The 23,575-nt window shown below is 59.5% G+C and overlaps 1 protein-coding gene across 11 annotated transcripts in view; it reads left to right on the top strand.

The window, feature by feature from the left end:
* Positions 1-23,575, top strand: part of MYT1L (myelin transcription factor 1 like) — a 390,355-nt gene that overhangs the window by 346,898 nt on the left and 19,882 nt on the right. For all 11 annotated transcript variants that reach the window (XM_013052872.2, XM_013052863.2, XM_013052871.2 and 8 more), the window contains 3 exons: positions 15,541-15,603; positions 19,755-19,838; positions 21,170-21,391. In XM_013052872.2, coding sequence (XP_012908326.2) covers positions 15,541-15,603; positions 19,755-19,838; positions 21,170-21,391 — 369 coding nt within the window. The remainder of the gene's footprint in view (positions 1-15,540; positions 15,604-19,754; positions 19,839-21,169; positions 21,392-23,575) is intronic.

A 23,575-nucleotide genomic window follows, 5' to 3' on the forward strand; every position in this document is an offset into this window, starting at 1 on the left:
CATGTTAGAAACTCCAAAAACCAAGATCAAAATATTTCAAAGATAAAAGGATTCTATCTTCCTAATATGTCTTTTCTCTCTCTTGTCTAATATGGGGCAATTTTAAAATCCTTCTATCAGACTTGCCACCACCCACTGAGCGCGTCCGTCAGCGTCAGACGCCGTGGCTCGTCCCGTCTCCGCCCCCCGCCCTCACCCCTCACCTTCCGTTTTCCCCGCTGGCACGTTTGGATCATCCCCGTCTCTGTCGTTTCTTTACTTTTCAAACTATCTTGAATTCCGGCTTCAGTTCTCTTGCCTTTTTTGGATGACACGTGCTTGAGGACGAGAAGATCATGGAAACAGGCATTTCGTACTCAGGGCACCCCGGGGTGGGTCAGAGTCGGGGAGAGGATGCTGGGGAAGGTGCCTCTCTCTCTCCCGCATTCCCAGACCCAGGCCAGACCCCTGAAGTCGCAGGCGCCCGGGACCCCAGATTGAATTTCAACTTTCCTGGCCACCTGCGAGTTACAGTGGAACAAGGCTGAGCCCACGGCACCCCAGCTGGTTATGGTCACAGCATGCGGTGCTGTCCTTTCTACGAATACTACATCTCACACAAAAGCCATTTTGGTTCTTCCCGATTGCTGTGTGTCAGCCATGACCTTCATGTCCCCTTCAGGGAGGCCATGTCGGTAGCCTCCGATCGTGGGAATGACAGTCTCGAAGCTAAGGCCTCCAGGTGCGTGAGAGGAGCCTCCCGTGTGGGCTCTTTGTCCATGCCCAGGTCTCGGGACACAAAGCCCGTGTGCAGCAGACATTTCCTGGTCCAGGCGCCAGGTGGCCGAGACCGGCGCTCCCTCGGGCCAGCAGTGCTCTGCCTGAGCAGCCGCGACGCGGGAGCAGGGACGTGGACCTGAGTCGGGGGTCGCTTCAGACCCTTCCCCCTTCCTCACTGCGCGGCTCCTAGGACTCACTTGTGCACTTGTGAACTTCAGCTTTCTTATTTGGAAAAAGCCCCAGTAGGATGCAGGCCTCACAGGACTTCTTTGGGGGTGGAGCTGGCGGTGGGGGGTCAGTGGTGGCAGAGCTGGGCACTTAGGACCCTCATTCCACAGGCCGGGACACCAGGGTCTGGCGCGGAGCGACTTTCCAGAGCCCAGACGGCAACTTCACTGTGGGCTGAGCTGGAAGCCAGGGCACCCGGGGCCTGGCGTCGGCCCCTCCAGTTGCTCTCCCGTGCATACACGCGGATTCCAGGTCGCTGTCCGCGGCGGCCTTCGGGCTGGAGGGCAAGCGCAGAGGAAGACTCGGTCTAGAGACCAAAGTCGTCTGATCCCAGCTCTTCGACGTCACGGCTTCCTGGTGAGGCGTACTTACTCACCCGGGGAGCCATGGCCGCTTCTGGGAGCCGGGCCAGCTGCTGGTGGAGACCGTCCTGCCCGCAGTGGCCCCTGCCCCGCTGGTTTCCTCTGACACCCATGTCCTGCCACCCCACCCTTGCACGGTCCCTCTGCAGAGACCGTGGGATGTCTTCAGTGCTCTGAGTGTCCCTCCAGCAGCAAACAGCGGGAGCAGGGGCAGGACTACAGGAACAGCGAAGCCAGCGGACCAGCACCAACCGCCCAAACCCCGGGGACCGCTGGAGGGAATGGGTCTCCACAAGGTAGGAGCTGTCCCCGCGGGAGAGCCCGAGGGGGTCTGTGACTTCCGAACGTGAGGACTGCGCTTGGGTTCTGGCTCCGAGACGCGGTGCACACGGGCGAGACCCCACCCCGCCTTCTGACTGGAGGGGACGCGATGCCCCGCAGGGGGCTGACGCACAGAGGCTCTCGTCACCTCCGCCCGGAACAGGAGTACCCGGAGCTCCCTCGGCTTGCACTGGAAGTTTCCACTGATGCCCGGACCCAGGAGAAAAGAATATGCGTCCGTGTTCTTCCAAGGGGTGTGCTTTGGTCCAAAGACAGCTGAAGAGCAAGGCAAGGTTTGGGGCCATCCCACAAGCGCCCACACAGAGCACCTCCGCCCCCCTCTGCCCGCCCCCACCCAGAGCACAGCAGCCGGCTCCGCAGGGTCCCCAGAGGTCCGCAGACCCCATTGGGCCGCGTCTCTCTGGCAGGGCCATCATGACCACTCTGAGCCCACGGACAGGAGGGGGGACCGTCCCCACAGGCCAGCGCGAAAGTGCCCCGTACTACTGGCGGGACATGACAAAGAGCCCGATGATCCCCGGGATTCTTTCTGGAAAAGTCGCTGATGGGCTCTGGACCCAGAAAGAAGCTCAGTGAATGACCTCGGAGAATAAATCCTCACGAGCCCAGCGAGGACGGGCATACCCCGTGAGAACACGAGCCCTCGGGTCAGACCCCTCAGCCCCAGCAACTGTGACACGAAGGCTCGTTGGCCCTTCCAGCAGCCAATTTTACAACCAAGACATGAAGTTTATTTATTTTTGATGTTCTTTAAATTTAAAGAGCTATTGGTCAACGGTTACTTTCCTGATAAAGTAAGTGAAAATCCTTGTGGTGGGATGAGGCGAACTCAGTCTCCACATTCCCAGAGATTGGTCCACATCCTGCTTTGGCCACGTACAAGCTGGACAGCCTGGACTCGTTAGCCTGAACTAGTTAGCCTGGACTAGTTAGCTGGACTAGTCAGCCTGGACTACGTAGCCTCAACCTGGTTAGCTTGGACTAGTTACTTGGCTGTTTAGGGCGCCTGATCCTTTCATCTCTACAACTGGGAAAATAACATCCATCCTCTCCATCTTAGGGGAAGACGACATTTGAGGAGCGGGTGTGTAGGGGCCTGACGCTGTGCCCAGGGCCTCACGCGGACAGATGTGATCAGACGGAGACAGAGGGACAGTGCCGAGTACGGGCGGTCACTCACCACCCCTTGCCTGTGGCACTGAGCGCATTCCCCTTGTCCCTGAGAGTCGCGCTCCTCTTGCAGCCTGTGGGTCCCGGGCACGTGGTCCGGCCTGTCACACGTACACCAGTGGGTGCACACATGTATGTGCACACACAGCGCCACACAGAGAATGTGCAGAAGCAGCACCGTGAGCTAGCGAGAGGGCTGGATGCGGTGTCCGTGCCCATGACGCCCACGTGCTACCTTTGCCAACAGACCACGCCGTCGCCCCTGCACCCTGTCTTCAGGATGACATGGATGGGGCGGTCCCACGAGGGCCCACGCGCGACCGTCCACACACGCTACGAGGTTCCTGCTCTGTCATTGGTCACACGTACCAAAGGGCCAGCAGCATGTGACTCTGATCGACGTGTTAGGACACTGAAGTGCCAGCTGAGCTTTTGCATCAACGGGACTCCGCCTCCCCAGGTAGACACGGGGGCGTCCTGGCGGCAGGGCAGACTCTCAAGACCTCAGGAGCCATGGGCCATCGAGGCTCTGAGCAGATGGCTCCGGCTCCACTGTCATCCAGGGGGCGAGACCGTCAGGAGCCTCGCGTCCTCTTCCCCATCCCCCGTGCCCCACGGCTCCCATCTCCCTGCGCACTGCGGAACCTGCAGCAGCACCTACAGCATCGAGGGACAAGGGGTTGCCATGGCAACTCGCTCCTCATCCCAAGCCCCTCCCACAGGCAGGGCTCCCTGTGTGCTGGGGCAGTGGGAGGTGCAGAACAGCCTCCCTGCCTTGCAGGAGCCTTGGAAGACGCCCCCACCCCAGGGTGGTCACACCTGTCCTGTGCTCTGGGCCCGGGATGGGCCCCCGGCAACCGTCCCCCACAGCAGCTAACGAGAACATTGAAATGACGGCCAGCCCCTTGACCCCTCAGAGATTCCCAATCATAAAAGTTTCCGTTGTCTTTCTTCCTCGTTTCCCAGAAAGTCTTTCCTGTTCCTCTCTGTAGCTTCCGTCACAAGAGTCATTTTCCAACGGGGTTCTTTTCCTGAGCAACACCTTTCTGGTGCTAGGCTAGTGAAGTTTCCAGGAAAATTCACTCTGGAACAACCATATTTTCAAAGGACTTTCTTAAAACTCAGACTGGAAATCGCTTTCGGAAACACGGTGGATGCGGCATCCGCAGACCCACAGAACAATCTGCCAGAAGCACGCGGCACGGGCGCGTCTGCTCCCGGTGCGAGCGCGGGACCCATGGAGCCGCACGGACAGGAGCCGAGCGTGTGTGCGGCCGGTGAGCCCGCCTGCAGGACCCCCGACCGCGCATCCCCACGTGGTGACTGGGAGTCTGCAAGGCCTGCTGTGCACCAACGACCTCCGGTGACGGAGACCCCACCGTGTAGGTTTCGGAGCCCGATCTCCTTGCGCGGGGGCAGTGCGCACCGGCCGGGGGAGGGCTCGCGTGTGTGGCCACCAGGGTCAGTGCAGGGCGCGCCTTCCTACCAGAGCCGCGGTCTGCTTGGGACACCCCTCCCCTTCCAGTGTCTGCCCTGGGGACAGGTGAGGACCCTCCTTGCTCGGCTCTCGCCGGGAGCCTGCTGTGAGCGGTCCCTCCCCTCCTCCGCTTCGGACCCGCCGCCTCATTCTGCCCGACGCCTGCACACTGTCCTCTGGCCCTGGCTTTTCCCCTTCCCCCTCCCTGTTTGAAGGGGTCCCCTTCTATAGAAAAGCCTCCCCACCAGCCCCCACAGGGGCCCCGGGCTGCCCCTCCCACAAGCACTACCTTCCCCACGGCACCTGTGCCCTCAGATCCCGCCACTGGCCACAGTTCAATCCCGGCATCCATTGAGGGCGGGAATCCAGTCCCCTTGCCACTTCCTGCTCTGGGATCCAACGGGGGTCCCCGAGCCTGTTTTGTCTGTGACCTGGGGCTGATGGGCAGAGCCCAGCTCCCAGGATGCCTGTGGAAAGGACGCATGTCAGTGGCCACCGCGGGCCCACAGCGATTATTGGCTGTTACTGGATGATTGCCAAGGCCCGGGGCGTCGGGGAGTTACATGCCGTAGGAGGGGCTGTCCTCAGCCGCCCGCACTGGACGGCAGGACACACGCTCTGCCCTCTGGGCTTTACACGGGTGCAGGGCGATCACCCATTCCTCCACGAGAGGCGGAAGAGGTCAGCAGTGGGAGCTCTGTGACCTCGCCCATCTTAAAGCTCGAATTTATGGCTTTCACTCATATTCCTAATGGGGAGCTGAGTGCCAGGGGGCAGGCCTGTCCTATACTACGGGGTTTGAGGCCAGGAGAGATCAGACACATGCCCCAGGCAAGCGTAGACCAGCTCACCGGGCCCTGAGCCCACCTCATGGCTGCCCGGGCCCCTCCGCCCCCACTTCCCACTTCCTGCGCGGGCAGGGCTGTGCACGCCTCCCCTTCTGGGCAGAGTCCCCCTCGGCACCCAGCCTGCTCCCTCCAGCTTGCCGCTCAGCCCGCTGACAGCCCCACAGTGTCCTCGGGCCGGCCTTCCCTCAGAGCAGCTGGGGGCGGCACCCTGGGGCCAGCAGAGCCCCCACACCCTGGGACAGGGCTCTGGTGTGACCCTAGCTGCAGACATCTTGCTGAGAACAAGAGGGTTCTGTACCTGCACCAGCTCTGTGGTCCGTGAGGCCTCGTTTGCTAATCAGAAAGCCAAAGGGCACAGCCACCATCCAGGCAGCAAAGGACGGGACCCTACGTCCCCACGTCCATATGTGCCCCGGACACTGAGCTATGTCACCGCTCGGCCCTGCCCGCACCCCCCTCAACCAGAGCCTGTGTTCAGATGAGTGAGTGACCTCCGAGCCCTGGGTTCCAGGTCAGGCTGGGCCACGGCGGGCAGGGGAGGAGGTTCTGGAAGGACAGACAGGCGCGTCAGTCAGGCGTGGTGCTTAGCTCGAGTGAGGTTCGGGGAGGCTGGCCTGCTGAGAGAGGAGACCCTTCGTGGGGGAGGAAGGCTGGTGTGAGAAGAACATGGGGACCCTGAGGCCGGGCTTTCCAGGTGGCCCTGGGCCTCCATCCCTGCTGTGAGCCTGTGCCCTCCCCTGTAGACAGGGAGAGACGGCAGGTCTCCCCAACGGAGGAACACCGGCTGCCGGCTTGGGCCGCCTCAGGCTGTGGACAGAGCCTAGACCCTCAGTCCTGGGAGGCCTTCGGGCTGGTCATTTGCAGGCGCCAGTGCAGCTGGCCCTAGTGACCCACCCTTCCGTGGTTCCGGACTTGCTCTTGAGCGCAGGGTCGGGTGGGACCCTCCAGGAAGGTGCGTGCTAAGAAAGCCCTTCCTGAAAGTGGTCCTGGGCCCTTACGGACGTTTGGGGCATGTGTCCTCCTGCTTTCCCGCCATGAAGGGGACAACTTTGGCTCCTGCTGTCTTCTCTTTTCCCAGCTAAGATCTCGCTTTATTAACTGTTTTCCCGAGTGACGTGGTTCCAGTCCTCTTGTCCTTGCTCATTGCGGAATGTGCTGGAGATTCACTCTTCCTGTCCCTGTGGGAGTCAGGGCACAAGCAGGGCCAGCGCGTGGCAGGCAGCACTTTGCTGAAGCCCGCGTCCCATCGTGAGAGGGGGTCTGGCCCCGGAGCGCCTGCATCTCGGCGCAGCCACGCATCCCTCCCTCTGGTCTTCCGTGTCCGTGTGGCTGTGGTTCATCACAGTTCGCTTCTCATCCTGCTTCGTGGCACATCTCTCTCTCTCCGCTCCGTCTCTAACCTGTTCTTTCAAGGAGGCACGGATGGGAGACGCCTGGTCTTCCCGGAAGGTGCCGGGCTGGGGCGGAGCAGGCGTCCTTTGCTCCGACGTGTCCCCTCCGCAGATCCACGTCACTCTCCTCGGGTTCCTGATCTTCAGTGAAGGCTTCCCACAAGGAGTGGGAGTCTCCGGCGTAAACGGTCTCTGGTTTTCTCTCTAAGAGGCTAGGGGTTGGGCCAAGGACAGGCTCCATCACTGTGGAGTCTCCACTGCGGGACGCAGGAGGCCGTATGCCGGCTCACAGGTCCGCATGTCCGCACCCCCTCCGGGCCCCCGGCACCTCCAGGAGCTGCAGGGTCCTTCGTGGACACCTGCGCCACTCCTCGGCTCCTCCTGCGCCTGGCCCGCCTGCCTTCTCTCTCCTCTTGAGCACTTGCTGGTTCTCATCTTGCCCTCAGTGGAGCGTATGTGCTCTGCAGCTTCCAGAACCAGCTCCCGGGGTCACGTCTCGCAGCTGCAGGGTGTGGGCCCTGGGCCCCGCGGCTCTCTGGTCTGCCCCTCGTGATCAGAGGGAAGCCTCACGGTCAGTGTGCAGTGTGGTTCTTAGAAGCCTCTCTGGCTGCGTCCTTGGTGCAGAAGCCTAGAGCCACGCCATTCCCCTTTCCTGCTGTCCCCCTCCTGGCCCCTCTGATGAGACGCAGGGGGTCCTTGCAGATCAATCCCTACAGATCGCCAGCAGATGAGTGCGGGAGCTCCATCTTCACGCACCAGGGAGCCCGGCGGGAGGGCCGCCCCCGGCCGTGGGCAGGGCAGCAGCTGCTGCTGACAAGGGGGCCTGCCGCGTCCAGCCCAGGGCAGCTGCCCCAGGACGCAAGAAAGGCCGGTTCTCATGGCGACTTGGCGGCTCTTGGTACAGATTTAAGCAATGGACTCCACCTGTTTGGCTCTGTTTGCCTGTAAAAAAAAAAAAAAAAAAAAGATAATTGATTAATCTATTTCTAAAAACTTTTGTTAAACTAACAATGTCTGGAATCACTTAGAAATGTGACAAAAAAACAAGGAGGAAAGACAAAGCCCACCGGAAGGCTAGAACTCTTTTCTTTTCTTTTAAGTGAGAGATGACGGAGCAGAAAATAGGCTAAACCGTAGCGTGCACACGGAGGCTAGGGCAGGGGCGGGGCTGCAGGCAGGGAGGGAGGTCACCCGGAGGGAGAGAGGTCACCGCCCGCCGTCACCCGGAGGGACGCAGCAGACGGTCGTCTTGCCTCGCCTCTCCGGACTAGAACGAAAACTCTTTCTCTGAGACAAAAGAGAGACTCAAACTAGGACAGACCCACAAACATGACAAATGGAGGGAAAACAGGAGAAGCAGGAACAGGAAGAAGCTTAGCAGTGGGGCCAGGGTCTCGGCTGAAACGGCGGCTGCGCGGCCCCCGGGCCCTTCCCTCCCTCTGTCCCAAAGACGTGCGTCTGCCAGGGCTCACGCAGGTCCCTCAGCCTCCGGAGACCGAGCTGCTTCTAAAGCGCGTGAACAGCCACCGCTTAACATCTAAGGGTTTCAAGCAGTCTGTGGACAGAGACGTGGACCTGATGTCCCCCAGAGTTGCAGCCTGAGCCATCGGCTGCGCGGACAACACGGCACACTCCCAGACAAGTCCACGTCTGGCCCAGCGGCCACTCTGGCCTCGGGGACTCAGACGGGCCGGGGCATGTCCGGGCTGGCTCGGGCTCGCCGCCGCCCCTCACTGGCCCCTGTGCCCTTCAGAGCGGGCTGCAGGCTGGGCGTGCGCGCGGCAGGTAGCTGTAGCTTAGCGGTGAGAGGGTCCTCGTGGTCACTTACCGGTGAGAGGGTCTTCGTGGTCACTTAGCGGTGAGAGGGTCCTCGTGGTCACGCTAGGTCGCCCATCTGTCTCACGTGCAGCCCACCGGGTTCGTGATGCTGAGAAAACTGGCGTGGCGGGCCAGCCGCACCTGCAGGGAACCCCTCCCCCATCCCTGCGCGGCCCCTAGTGGGGACCCTCAGCAGTGGGCGTGACCCATGGGATACGGTCACTCAGTCCCTACCACCCTTAGGAAAACCCCACGGGCACAGTCGGGGTGCACATTCTTGCGCATCTGGCCCCTCCCTGGGGCCACCAAGCACCCCACCCCAGCGCACACGGGCCCTGACAGCCCCACGCTCCCTGCACACCAAGGGCACGGGCTGCCGGCGGGCTCGGGGTGATCGGCAAAGGTGAGTGCCTCCTCGAGGGCCCCGCGCGAGGTCTCTGCATGCTGGGGCGGGACGCCCCCCGCCTCCCCAGGGCGCGGTGCGCGTGAATGCCGCGCACCATAGAACGGTAGAATGCTGGTTTCTGTTGCCTTCGCTCAGCCACACCAGTCACCTCTTGTGTGTTTTTTTTTGCATGGGTCCTCCGAGTCCAATTCCAATTCTGGCTCCGGCTGCCCCAGTCTCTTGTTTAGCCGCTCCACTCTGCTGCTGGACGTGCATGTGCTCCGGCAGCAGGTCCCATGGACACATCCCGTTAAGTGAATGGGACGTCAGGATGTGCTAGGTACGTTCGGCCGCGCCGGACAGGAGCCTACTCCTGGGTGTAGCTGGGGCCCCTCAGCGGGCAGCCGTGCGTGTGGCGGCGAGGGCCCCGTCGGACTCCCCCCAGCGGACCAGGAGGCAGCATGACCAAGGACTCGCAGCCACAGGGCTGCGGGCTGCATGTTTGGAAGCGAGCAGACGTTGCATGCGGCATGAACAGCAGAGCAGCCGCGGCCGCCCCCCCCCCCCGCCTGCAGAACACGGGCCGGGAGCCTCCCGGGCCGCACCGCAGCTCTGCATGGGGCCCCGCACCCAGCCCTGCCACCCTCCCAGGGGACCCCGGGGCCCGAGTCGGGAAGGGCATGGGGGAGGCACACGGCACACGTGAGGGGGCAGGTGACCCGAGCCTGATGGCAGTCGTGTGAGCCTCTGAGCCAGGTGACAAGCCTGCTAGAAAGATCCATCGGTGGGTGGTGGAGGAGGGAGCCGTCCCTGCGGACTGCGTGAGCTCTGGGGGTGCGGTCACTGGGCCATTCGGCCCTGATGCCTGGCCCGAGCCACACTGACGTCCACCTGCTCCCACAGCACACGGGTCCTGGACGCTCTGTCTGCCCGGGGTCCCTGGAACCAGAACTCTGAGCATTAGCCACAGGATCACGTTTCGCTTTCTCAGTGCCCTGAGGCCCAACCCGTCCAGAAACGTGATCTGAATCATCAAACGGAGGGTTTTTTATTCACGTTAAGAGTACCTTTAAAACTCTTTTTCATTTATGGGTTTGTTTTGAGTGTAATTTAAAAAGAAAAGTGCCAGGAACCAAAAGAAAAGGTGTTTCTTGCTTCCCTGTTACATCCATCAGACAGCAAGTCTTACACCTCGATTCTCCTAATGTCATTGTGTCCCCAGTCCACTTGGAAATGCGTAGGTTTTCATGACCCAGAGTGTCCCACTCATCCCACGAGGACGGCTGAGGAGAAAGTGAGGACAGGAGAAGCTCCAGGTGTCAGGGGACAAAAGCAAGAAGCAAATCCAAACTGCTTCCCGGAAGGGTGGCCGCTCAGGGACCCCTGCGGGGTAGGGCCCCAGCCAGCCCACGGTGGCCAGCGGTGGCACTGCGGGTGGTGCCCCAGGGGTGGACCCTGAAGCCAGACTGGGCTTCGTGCCCCGGCTCAGAGGGTCCACGGCTCAGCTGAGTCACCAGCCGTTTCTGGCGGGAGGCTGGGCTGGGGGACGCTGGGAAAATACCGCATACCCGCGTGGCGATCTCTGTGTCCGGCTGCAGAAAGCTCAGAATAGTCCTACTTACCACTGAATTCAAAAAAAAAAAGAGAGAGAAAATTATTGAATGTCTTACAAGTTAAGAAGCAAATGTAAAATTTTACCTTTCCTTGAGTTTCAGGTAATATATCTAAGAAATTGTGCAGAAGTAATGCATACGGCTTTTAAGTGACCTGGTTTCTTTCCATTTGGGGAGAAAATTGCAGAGGAATGGCATAAGAATCAGTATGTGTCATTTTTCCATTAGAAATATCTTTCTTTTGTACTTCTCTGAATTTCTTTATTATTTCCTATTTATATGAATAAATCAAAATAAAAAAAATGTATTTTCACAACCATGTCTTTTAAGGCAAAAAAAAAAAGAGTATTTCTTGAATTGAACTTTTTATATAAATGAAGCAAGGGGTTATATATGTGTCCGGAAACGTTCCAATTTACAAATACATTTTACTACTTGAGACAATGCCTAATTTTAACATTTTCATGATTTCTTTTAAAATTGAGGGTGATAATATTTTATCTATTTTTTTAATATATTTTGTTTCTTACTAAGTCCTCTTGATAGAGTCGCCACGGAAGAAACGAGCAAGAGGAGCTGTAAGGGCCTGCCCGTGAAATTCTGAGAACGGGCCTATGTCCCTCTGACACTGGGTGTAGTCAGTCCGGGTCGTCCATGAGTCCTGTTCTGTATATTTTTAGCTGCTCTGCTCACATAAGGGCCTGTCTGCAGCTCAACCTTCCCGGGCAGTTTAACGAGGTAGCTCGGCGACCCCGAGAGTCCGTTCAAAGCACCCACAGTGCTTTCAGCCTCTATCTGTATGAGTTTTAAAAATAAGTCACTGACCCTTATCAAGATAAGAGATCGTGAGATGCCTCCAGATGTTTTTTCCTGTACGTTGATTTGATTTTGGGGGAGCTGAGCTCGGTCTCCCCCAGCGGGCCTGCCAGCTCAGACTGGTTCAGACACAAACGCCACAAGCCGGGGCTGCCATGCTCCAGGAGGACCGCCTCTCGGTCCTCGGGGAAGGTCACTCCCCAGCAGGTGGACGGAGAGAGGCTGGCCCAAAGGAGACTGGGGCTTAGCCTTCTGATACCCAGCAAGGACGCCTCAGAGTCCCCGAGTACAAATGCTTGTGTGGGTGGAACCTGCCGTGGACTTCTTCTGAGGTGAGAACAGGACTATCACTAACGGGACGATGCAATGTGGTTGGCAAGTCGCAGCTCCCGGTGTGCAGTGACGTGCATGTCAGTGTGGACACACTCAGCTGGGAAAAAATGGCCTGTTTTGGAGGTCTTCCTTAATATAACAATCAAATCCTCGAATTTATTTTCAAAAGAGGGTGGCATGATAGCGCATGGAGGAAGCACTTTAAAGATATTCTTATCACTAATTAATCGATGACACAACTTCAGTCAGTGGGTTTGATGATTTCCATTTGGCCCACCCTGTCTCGGGATGGGAGCTCTGTAAATGGGGAGAATAGCATGGTAGCAGGCTGTATGTCTTGCTGAGGAACAAATCAGGGACAAGCAAGAAGCATGGTGGTCTGCTGTCACATTCTCGAGATGTGCCCCAATGCAAAATCATATGGTTTTCATGATTACATAGTTTCATGTACAGACATTAAGTCATGTTTTGACATTAGGGGATACGTCTCCTGGCCTCCATGTGGGTATGATCAGTGACAGTTCCATGGACATCCTAGCAGAATGTTTCCGTGGCTGGGCATCGTTCAGAGGAGCCATGAGCATACAGGGCGTTCTGGGAGGCTCGGGCCCACAGGTCTCTTTGATGTCTTAGATCTGCAAAAGCAACACAAACCCAGCTGACTCCTACTTGAGAAGGGCTAGTTCCGTGAAATCAGAAATCCGGAAGTTTGTAAATGGTCCTGAGTTGTTTTTTTTTTTTTATTTTGCTTGGATTCTATAAAACTTAAAATACTGTTTAAAACATTTTTTCATGATTCTCCCAGCGCCTTTCTTAAATGTTTTTTTAAGACAGATTTTTCCAGTCAGGTGAGAACATGCACTTCCCCAAATTCTTTTCTCCCATGACAAATGCAAGATCACGGACAAGGCACAAATGTTTTTAGCCTTAAATACATCTGTGAGGCGACAAGTCTAGCTCTAAGGTTACTTGTTCATTATGTGTGTTCTCAGAGTATTTCCACCAAAAAAGCACCTTTGGAGGGGAAGAAAAGCGATATTTGAGGCAAGTGTTTCATGTCCCAGAACTTTGCATTTCTAACCATGGGAACTTAAAATAGACTCGGTGCTATTGTCCCTGGTAACCGGCAGGAAGCGTGGAGGGTGGTGAGGGTCTGGTGTGCTTCCCCGCGGCTGCCGAGGACTTCGGTGCAGAGAACCTGCGCCTGCCTCATGGGGAGTTTCCATGGAAACCCAGTCAATCTCTTCTGCCGTTCCGAAACCCAAGCTGTGTGGCACATGGTACTGTCTGATTTTACCCACGGGGGATTTTGATTGCCCACATGGGCCTCCCTTCATGGAAAAGATGTGCTCTTAGATGGGTAGATGCTAATCGAACTCTAGTAAATCGATTCTCCACCGCCCCATTGTCAAGGTCCTGGGGCTGACTCCGTCTGAGCGGCAAAGACCCCTCTTGTTGGTGATCATCACTCCTTCATTCACCAATTTCAGAAAACCATATTTGTGAGGGTTGAGATTTCTTAAACCCAGGAAATCTACATGTAAATCTAAGAGTTTAAAAAAGCTTCAAAGTCTTGAACAGCAACAGAAAAATGACTATGTAGAGCTGATAGAAGGAACAGTTCTGGGCTGCCTTGTGTGGTCCAGAAGCTCCACCTATGGATGAAAGAGCTGCATTGCCGGCCCCGACAAAACCCGGAGCCACTGTGTCAGGGGAAGGCAGCAGTGAAGAGCAGTGGGCCCCTCCAAGCAGGCCTCCCGAGCCCCCGTGACAAGCCCAGGTCCTGGGCTGCAGGGGTGCGGGACGTGAGCAGACGAAGGGGAGCCTCCCCCGGAAGGAGCTTAGGGCAGGCCCCCCCCGTGAGCTGTGCAGGGTTGTGGCCAGGGAGGAGCAGACACGGGTCCCCCAGCCTGGGACTGCACCCCGTCTGAGTGACCGGAGCCCTTGACAAGAAGAGCAAACCTTTTAAGAAAGCGAGAACACTTTCTGGACAGGGTTTTTCTTTCCCAACACAGTGGAAGCTCTGAAATGGGCCAAATCGATATTTTGTTTGTTGTTTTCACGGTGATAGAGGACATTTTCAATACCTCTCTTTTTTTTTTTTTTTAACCAGATGATGCCTTTGTAAATGGCTTAAACACACAAAACCTACTCTGAACATCTTTCTCTCTCTCTTTTTTTATAATTCGTCAAATCTGATTTTCATTTGCATTAGTTTGGTTATAACGCCTCACTTTAAATCTGAACAGAATATGTCAACCTCCTACAGCCCTCACCAAAAAAAGGCATATTGAAAAATTTCTACTCATGTTAAAATGAATAAATTTTAAATAAATTTGCACCGAGTGCTTAAAATAGGAAGAGTTTGAGGATTTTTTAAAGCAAAAGGCAAGGCCAAGTGCATATTGTCAGCAAGTAGGAAACCTTTCTGTTTCCTGATCCGTTTTCCAAACAGAGACTTGCGTGAGATGCGCTTCTCTGCAGCAGAATGGTTTTGATTGCTCTCAGACCGCCTCCTCCGCGCTCCGGGGCTGGCTCCCTCCGCACGAGGGGCCGGGTGGAAAATCACCCAGTGAGGCCAGGTCACTGCACTTAGTATTTAGAAAGTGATTACTTAGCGATCGGCAGTTGAGTCTCATGACCAAACTTTAATTGTACGTAACCAGCTGTTACTTTAACAAACATCAGGTCAAAAATCCGATTCTGTACAGATTCTGTCCTTGGTACAGATTCTACTTTAAAAGCCCCATTGTTCTGCCTCAAATGCCTGTTTTTAAAATCCTCCCTCCAAGCACGCACTCAGGTGCCGGCCGTGTGGCCCAGGCTGCCGCTGTCCGCCCGCACAGCGGGGCCCTAAAGCCATCGCTGATTTTTAGCAAGGTACGGCCGGCACAGGTCGGTACCCTTAGAGCTCGTGCTCGCTCCCTTCCTCGGGACCGAAGAGCACGTAGACAGCGCCCAGATACCCAAAACTGACACTCATGGGTGTCAGCACGGGACCCCCAGCCCCCTCCGTGGGGTGCCGGGGAACGCGCAGGGGGACCCCGTGCTCCTGGGCCCGGCTCGGCGTCCAGCTGCCGCCGTGACTCTCCGAGCAGAAAGCAAACCGAAATCCCTCAGGGGTAGTAGATGTTTAGGAACTACCGGAAATGTGTGATTTCTGTCCTGCCAGAGCTCGGGTGCTCCCTGAGTAGGGGCGTGGGCACGGGGCACGACTCGGGTGCTGCTGCCAGGTGCAAGGTTGCTTACTGAGTCCACTCTTGCCGGGCAGGGTGTGTGTTTTGTTCTGTTTTGTTAAATATACAAACCTGATGGAAAAAACAACTTTTTCTTAATTTTTGCCCTGAGTTCTCACATTCCTGGTGGGAGAAAACCAAAGCAGCCTGAAGGGAAATGTCTCTGCAGCAGCCCCTGACCGCCCCGGAGGCGGCCGCACTCGGGACTGGTGCGAGGGGCCGCGATGATGAGCCTCGGTTGGAAGCATGTGCTGTCCCGCTCGGGAGGCCACAGCGTGGTCGCTAAGAACCGGGGACGGGGCCTCGCGGGGCTGCAGTGGGTGTGTGCAGGTGCCACCCCAGCTGACCCGCAGCCCTGGGCTCCGCCACGCCGGCTAAAAAGGCTTTGAGTCCCCAGTGCTTGGCTCCCGGGGGCTGCCCTCATGGGGCTCAGGGCACCCGTTAGCCCGGCTGGACGAGGGTTCGTCTCCCAATGCTCCAGGGGGTGGGTCATAGCCAGGCAGGTACTGAAATCCATGATTCTTCTGGAAAGGGCCATTGGGCTTGACAGAAAGAAAGTAGCCGAGGTTGGCATCCGGCGGCGCAGTCAGTGGGCACAGGTCCCTGCTCCCAGCCGGGGATCTTCCGGTTCTGTTTGTCTCCTTCGAGTAGGGAGGTGAAGCCATCACAAGTTTGCTTTCCTGGAAAAAGAAGGGACTTAATTGTCCAGGACACTTGCTTTCTTTCCAGTAAATTCTGCCCGTCCTGTGTTCTTAATCGCAGGTGCCCCACCCCTGGCTGCGACGGCTCCGGGCACATCACCGGGAACTACGCCTCCCACCGGAGGTAAGCGGAGCGCCCGTTCCCTCCCGCCCCTGCTCCTTCTGTGCTCGCTCGGTTTGGCCCCACCTGCGTACGGTCTGGAGGCTCAGTGGGCAGAACAGCGCCGCACTGCGGGGTCCCTCCTGGGACGGCGGACGCCCTCTCCTGACGGGCCCCGGGTCCGCCTGCGAGAACGTTGCTCGGGTGGTCCAGCAGCAGCCTCTCCAGATCAGAAGAGCTCAGGGAACAGACCCAACACAGGCCTGTTATAAGGTCCCTGGGACAGTCACGGACGGGCAGGAGTTCCGGCCCCGGTGGGCATTGGCCTTTCAAATGGGAAGTTTGAGCCGCTGGGCTGTCCAGCTGTTCCAGGCCAGGAGCAGAGCTGAAGACACAGACCTGCGCTTTACAGGGCTCCTTGTAGGCCCTGGGGCTCCTGGGGAGAAGGGGTGTCGGAGACATAGCCCCGCAATCCCATCAGACACGCCAGGCCACGTGTCAGAGGTGAGCTGAAGAAGCTTCGGACGCGAGGTCTTCACAGAAGTGGGTCAGGACCTGTGGCCAGGCGCCCCAGCTTCTAGTCCTGTCCCATCAGCGACGAGAGCCAGGGCCGCGGCGGGGACGAGGACGCTGGTGGAGGAAGACCCGTCGGACGGTGCAAGGCGGCTGCACCAGCAGACACCGACGCCCGCTCCCACGACGCTGCTTCCTTGTCGGCGGGACTTGAGGTCATGGAGTGAGCGGCCCTACAGTCCAGGCGCCCGGCACTTCAGATGCATCCCCCAAGAAGACAAAGGAAGAGGAGGGGGAGAGGGGGAGGCAGGGAGAGGGGAGGCCTCTCGGACAGCGTTAGCCCGAGGCCGCCCACCGGAGAGACGGCATTTGCTCACCGACCGCACCGAGTGGATGCGTGGATGGTGTGGAGCATGTGGCCGCCCGTGAGCGCGCAGTCAGAGCAGGGGACGCTCCCTGGCTGCTAGTGAGGTCTGGACGAGGGACACGGACAGCCTCCGCGGCGGGCGCCTCCCTCACAGAGATCCCCCGCGGGCCGCGCTCCCGTGCTCGCCGTCCAAGCAGGTCCCGGCAGCACCAGGCTGGGGCACACGGACTCGGACGGCCCCCAAGGAGGACTGGATCATGGGGTTATGGAGGACTCTCCGTGCTCATCCTCCCCTCCGGGGCTGTTCCCATGGTGCTGCCGTCACTCGGGGGTGGCCGGCAGCCTCCAGGCTCTACCCACGGGACACGGCCGCACCGGCTCCACCGCTGGTGACAACCCAAGAAGTCTCTGGGCGTTGCCGCGTGTTCTCTGGCGCCACCACCAAACAGCAGAGTGGCCTGGTGGGCTGAGCCAGCGGGCAGCCCGGGCAGAGCCTGCCACTGAGCGTCGGAGGCCGACGAGAGCCCGCGCTCCTGCGCAAGCCAGAAGAGCAACGTGGCTGCTCTAGACTCTGTTCCCCTCGAGTCGGTCAAAAACAGCGACAACGAGGACCCTTTCCCGAGGCGGCCCTTCCCCGGGCGGCCGTTTCTCCTCAGGCTTCCAGCCGCCCAGTGTGGTCCCGCCACCCGGGGTCCCGAGGAGCCCCTCGCCCCTCCCATGCGTCACCACGCACATGTGGCGAGAGACCCCAAGGCCAGGAGCTGTCCCCCAGTGTGAAGTCGCGTCTGTGCTTTTCAGGAGCCCCAGGTGCCGGGGACGCCCCAGGAACGCCTCCCAGGCTCAGAGAGCAGCCGTGCACGGGCGGGGGTGGGGGGCTCCGAGATGTGGCGCCATGACAAAGAAGCATTTGCTGAGCACCTGCTGCATACTGCGTGTCTCTGAACGCGTCGCCTGTGTTGTCTCGCCGTGCTCGCCGTCATCTGGAAGGAGCCCACAGCAACCACGTCACCACCTGTGGGGGCCCGACTCCCCAGGGCACGTCCGTGTGCGGGCGCCCCAGGCCGTGCCCGTCTGACGCAGACGGGTCGCCAGGGCTGAAGAGGCAGCGGAAGGACGGGGATCGCCCGTGGGGCTGCGGGTCCCGGGCACAACCAGGCCTCTCCTCAGGCCTCCTCAGCACGGCCGTGAGTCCCCACGCAGGCACACATCTCTGCAGCCAGAGGGTCAAGGATGAAGCGTCTGTCTATCCAGCACAGCGAGCCCTCCTGCGGCCCTGCCGACAAGCCTGCCTAGACCCCATCTGGACACTGTCGGGGCACCGGCCCTGGCCTTGCCTCCGGCCACACAGGTCCTGAAAGTGTTGCTGCTGTTCCCAAAGTGCATGAGATCTCAAGACTCAGACGCACCGCGAGCCCCCGCGTCAGTGACGGCCAACTGTGGGACATCTGTCCGGGATACATCACTGTGTAGAGCACAGTCACAAATGTCACCCAGGATTCCCGGGTGAGGGATCCAAAAGCGCTGCTCAGAGAAGACAGGCTCCTCCGGGAGGAGATCGCAGTCGGGAACGGAAGCAGCGGCGGGCACAGCGGCAGGCAGCAGGCTCCCCCCGTAAACAGCGTGGTGTCGCTGCGGCACCGACGGCGAACGGCCCGGAGGAGGAGGAAGGAGCACATGGCTCGGGCGCCCGCAGAACTCACAGCTGTAGTGGCACGTGCTAAGTAAGTGGATGGCTTCCGGCCCAGGGACAGGGCTCCCCAGGCCCCCAGGACTGGCAGTCGGAATGGCACCTGTGCCCAGGAAGACGTCTTAAACAACGCGCCTACAGACAGCCAGAGTGGGGGTGCGGGGGCAGCGGGGCGGAGACCGGTGGGAGCAGCACGTGCAGTCAGGGCAGCAGGGACGGATGCTGGCGGCAAGGCCGGGCCCCGGGAGCCTCGTGCGCACACGGGGGACTTTGGTGCTGAGCCGCAGGAAGGTCTGAAACAGAACGCCTCAAACACGACGTCCGGAGGGGGAAAGGGGACGATTCCAGGGACGCCTGAGGACATGTTCTGCCTGTGGCTGCTGCCGGGAAAGAAAGGGGACACAGGGAGCGTCAGCCGGGTCGGGGCGAGCGGGGCAGGCAGGGCTTGGACCCGCAGGTGCCAAGGCTGCACGGGGCTGGGAGGAGCGTCCCAGGGCCCACAGGCGGTGACCTGCCCAGGACCAGGAGTGCCCACCGGCTTCGGGTCCCCGAGACCTGGGCAGGAGCACTTCTCCAGGCAGAGATCTCAAGGGCCGGACCGTGGTGTGGCAGCCGCTGGGCAGCCAGAGGTGGCGGAGAGGACAGCCACTCTCTGGGTTTTACCTCCAAACGCAGGGGCGGATAAAAGGAAAGAATGCAGCCGTGCCTCCTCTTTCCGCGTCCCCGCGAGAGGAGGCAGGTGAGGGGGCTTGGAGCACGTGCCGTTGGAGACCGCAGGGCCCGGCGTGAGGTCCGAAGCCCCAGCCCAGGGCCCAGGGCTCTGCACCTGCCCTCTGCCTACGGGGGCCCCTCGTCGCTGGAGAGGAGCCTGGCTGTCTCACAAGAAGGAAAAACGTGAGGACACGGAGTGAGGGGCTGGGGAACAGGCCTCCTGTGGTCAGAGCCACCCCTGAGAACCCAGATGCCGGGAAGGGAGCTCGCGAGGACCCGGGAAGACGCCCCACCTGTGCCACAGCCGTGGCTCTGGCTGGAGCTCGTGGCCGCGTGTCCAGCGTCTCGGGAAAAGGCCTAGTTTCCTGATCTTCAGTTCTTTGCAAGGAGTCACGGCTGTTTTCTGGGTTCTCCTGCAGAGTCACCGACAAGCCCGCCGTCAGCCTGGGCGCGCACACGTGTCCATGACTGCGTTCTGTCCCAGCCGGAAATTTTCCTGTAGATAAACGGGAGCCTCTATTTCCAAGCTTTCAACAATCAAATGAAGTAATTATGTTCCACTTCCTCTGCGCCTTCTGCAGACACACTGGATTCGTACTTCAGACAGATCTGAACAGACTGCCCTGTCCCCCCAGACAGCAGGGCTCAGGGGAACAGCTCACCCAGAGAGACCAAAGGAGCGTGTGTTCTCTTCCTCCATGTGGCCCCTCTCTGTGCCTGGCCCGGCCTCTTTCCATGCAGAGGGGCCTCCCCCAGAAGGACCTTCCTCCCAGACTTGGTGTTCATGGGGAGAAGCTCCGGCTGCTGGGGGACGCGGGGTCCAAGCGGCTGCTGCGGGGCGGAAGCTGGCCATTGCCGGCAGAGCCGATGTTTGCTGAGGCCGTGTCCCTTCTTCAGTCTTTCAGGTTGCCCGAGAGCAAAGAAAAGTGGCATCAGGATAGCACAGAGCAAGGAAGACAAAGAGGACCAGGAGCCCATCAGGTACGCGTGGCGGGCAGGGGTGGGCGGCTGCCGGTGGGAGCAGCAGGGACGGGGGCCGCAGTCACCGAAGGCCAGATCTGGAACCGCACCCAAGCACCCCTGCCGGCGGCTGAACACACCGTCTAAACACTGGGTGCTGTGGCCAGGGACTGTCCACCCATCTGACACTCTGAGTAGTGGGACCCCAGACCCTCTCCCGTAGCCCTGGGTGGACCCTGGACCCTCCCCGCAGCCGCCCAGCCCTAGGTGGAAGAAGCAGTTCTCTGACTGGGGCAGGCAGGTTCACAAACGTCTGTGAAGGTATCGGCTATGACGAAGCCAACATCGGCGACTTCCCGGCTCTGGAAAGTCGCGCAGCCGCCGTCTACCTTGCTCGGGGGCAGGCTGCAGAGCCGGGGCTCCTGGGGCTTCCAGCACACGCAGGCCTCTCAGCCAGGCCGTCCACCCCGCCATGTGCGCCAAACCAATGCCCAGTGCCCAGGCCCCCAAATCCCCAAAATAAACCTGGAGTCGTCCTCCTGAAATGTTAGTCTCCATGTGTTTGGAGAAAATTTTTGGTTAAAACAAAATAAAAATCAATTCAAAAGTATTAAAATAAACCTTAGCACAGTAAATGGGTGCTATAAATTCTGTAGAATGTGAACTTTGCCCTTAAAAAGAAAACGCAACACCCACCGGCCTGGGGCCTGTGAGGAGCCTGAATCACGCCCACCGTCTTTGACAACCCGACAACCGTCGGGGCGCCCGCGGCGGGGAGGTTTCAGGAGCAGGGATCAGCCTACCCCTGGCCTCCAGCTCCCGCCCAGACCCCCCCGCTCTTCCCCTCAACGTGCGGACGGCGGACCGCCTAGCGGGACTACCGGAGACCTGATTACACGCCACATCTCGCTCCAAATCCCCTCTGGCTGGAGGCTGTGGGACGGCCTCTGGAGAACAAACCGGGCATAAAATGTTTTCTAGCTCTTGGGAAAACCACGGGTTTATAAAATCATAAAATCAGTACTGCAATTCCTCCTTGATTCTGCATCCTTCCGTTGTGAACGCTGTGATTCTGTCCAAAAGTGCTGTCTTTTAAACAGACCCTGCACCACGCTCGCTCCAGGAGCGGCTTCTTTCTCCCCTGCCCATTGCTGCCGGACCGTGCAGCCCCCTCTGGCCGCGGGCGGGAGGCCCCTCACCCCGGCCGCGTGGCACGCTCAGCGGGTCCTCTTTCTTCCCCTTCGCTGGAGGGAGCGCTGGTTTTTCTTCGAGCCTGGTTATCCTGACCTTGCTGGAGAGGCCGCCAGTGCAGACAGCGCCAAGACCACAAGGTGTGTCTCTTCTGCCCCCAGGTGTCCCGTTCCCGGGTGTGACGGCCAGGGCCACATAACCGGGAAGTACGCCTCCCATCGCAGCGCGTCGGGGTGCCCCTTGGCGGCCAAGAGACAGAAGGACGGATACCTCAACGGCTCGCAGTTCTCCTGGAAGTCGGTCAAGACGGAGGGCATGTCCTGCCCCACGCCGGGCTGTGACGGGTCAGGGCACGTCAGCGGTAGCTTCCTCACCCACCGGAGGTGAGTGTCCTCGTCCTGGCGCCGGCCCGGGGAAGCCCCACCAGGTGGCTGTCCGCTCCTAACTCCACCCCCCCAAGCCAAAAAGAAGGTGGGAAGCTGCCCCCAGCTCGTGGCCTGCCCTGGTGAGAAGGGAAACCCCAGAGGTGTTTGGGAAGTGAATCCCACTCCCATCCGTGGGTCAGGACGGAGGCCTTGGGAAGCGTGGGGGCAGGACCCACAGAGAGAAGCAGACTGGGCTTCTGCACACACACGAGTATGTGCAGGTGAACCTTTTGGGCTGCAGAGGGCGGAGGCCCCATGTGGGGAAGGAGGCTGGCATTCGGCACAGGGCCTCCCACTGCACGCCTGGGCCAAGAAGGTATCAGGAAATTTCCAGAAGAGTCAATCGTCCCATTAATTCTTACTTGCTTGCTCTTAGAAGGAATCCATAGAGTTCGATGGTCTTAGCAGAAGCCCCGTTGAATCAAAGGGCTCCCCATGGAAGGGTTAGGATGGGCGGTGTAGACAAATCACATGGACCCGGATGGGCGTGGTGGCCCATGATCCAAGCCACAACCAGCACAGAGGGAACATGTCAGTTCACACACCAGGAGTTGTGGGAAGTTCGGGAGTACGGCACCGAGCCTTGAAATCTTCCTCGAAATGAAGGTCAATTTTTAATTGTTAAAGGAGTCCCTGCTCAGGTAGAAAACTCAGACGGGATCAGTGAGCCCAAAAGGAAGCAAGAACGTTTTTCCCTGACCCGGTCTCCCAGCCTGCGGCCCTCGTGTTTCCCGCGAGCCACGGCGGTGAACAGAGGCCTGCGCAGGTGCACGCGCAGCGCCCTTTCCGTGTCTGTGCTCCAGCAGACCCCACGGCTAGTACTGGGATGGCCCGGGTCCTGGTGTGCAGACACTGACCCTACCCCCGGGGTTTGCCACAGGCCCCCAGGGCCAGGAAGGCTCCTTCTTTGGCCCAGGCCCCAGCCAGAGCCCAGAGGTTCCCGGAGGTGACCCATGCCTGCCCCACGGGAGGATCACCGGCTGCAGCGGATGAGCCCGGGACTCTGGCTGTGGCCCCGCCCTCCTGCCTGCACGGGACCGGAGTCAGGGCCGGAGCCGGGAGACGTCTCAGGGCGTTCAGAGGGCATCCGAGGCAGGGGCCCTGCCGTGGGCGGTCCAGCTCCACAGACGGGATGCTGGCACTTAACGGAATGGCTGCCTCAGTGTGCCTGTAGGGTTAGGGCTCTGAGCCCCAGGAGCTGGGGGTGGAGCCCGTGTCTGTAGCGTGTGGCTGCGGGAAAGGGGACGAGTGGCACCGAGAGCAGAGCTGACAGCATTTTGTTTCCATCGTGGTAAAAACACACCTTCCCATCCTCACTGTTTTGGGGCGCACAGCTCAGTGACATTGAGGTCACTCACGTTATGCGGCCATCCCACCGTACAACTCCAGGACTTTGCCATCTTCCCAAACTGACACTCTGTCCCCGCACACCCTTGCTCCCCACTGCGTCCCCGGCGCCTGGTGTCCACCGTCAGCTCTCCGCTCCACACCTCGGGGTCCCCTCCAGGACCTCCGATGAATGGGATCCTGCGGTCCGTCCTACTGCGTCTGCCTCATCTCACTGGGCACAGTGTCCCCCATGGGCGGCAGGTGTCAGAACGTCCCTCCTCAGAAGGCTGAACCACACCCCCTTGTCTTCATGTACGCTGTTGGCAGGCAAACCACGATTCCCCAGAGGTGTGCGAACAGTCGTCCGGGCAAGAATCCGGCCAAGGGTGCAAAGATCCGTCCGTTGGAGGCTGTGGCCCCGCTGTGTGGAACGACAGGCTGTGGTCCTCCCAAACCCTACGGCCTCGGTTAGGAGGGGCCCCCAGGAAGACCCCATTGGTGCACTGAGATGCGGGGCTCCTCCTACGACCCCCCAGTGCTGTGAAAACAGCAGGTGTAGAATCAGAAGGAAAGACTCCACTGACCCAGAAGTCTCCTGCTCTTCCTCCTTCGCCAAAATGTGACCGCTCCCGAGGGGTCGGGGATCGTGGCCGGCGGTGCCAGGACGTAAGCAGTAGAGGAACCCGGAGCATGGGTCTGGGGCTGCCGGGCCCACCGAGCCACTGTCCCCAGTGTCCTCCCCAGGGAGGTCATGGCCGTGGGGCAGCCGGGCACGAGAACAGTGGGAACCACCGAGCTCTGTGCGCCCCCCCA

Source organism: Mustela putorius, unplaced genomic scaffold (assembly GCF_011764305.1).
Source record: "Mustela putorius furo isolate JIRA1106 unplaced genomic scaffold, ASM1176430v1.1 tig00001618_pilon_pilon_pilon, whole genome shotgun sequence".
In the NCBI taxonomy this organism is placed as follows: domain Eukaryota; kingdom Metazoa; phylum Chordata; class Mammalia; order Carnivora; family Mustelidae; genus Mustela; species Mustela putorius.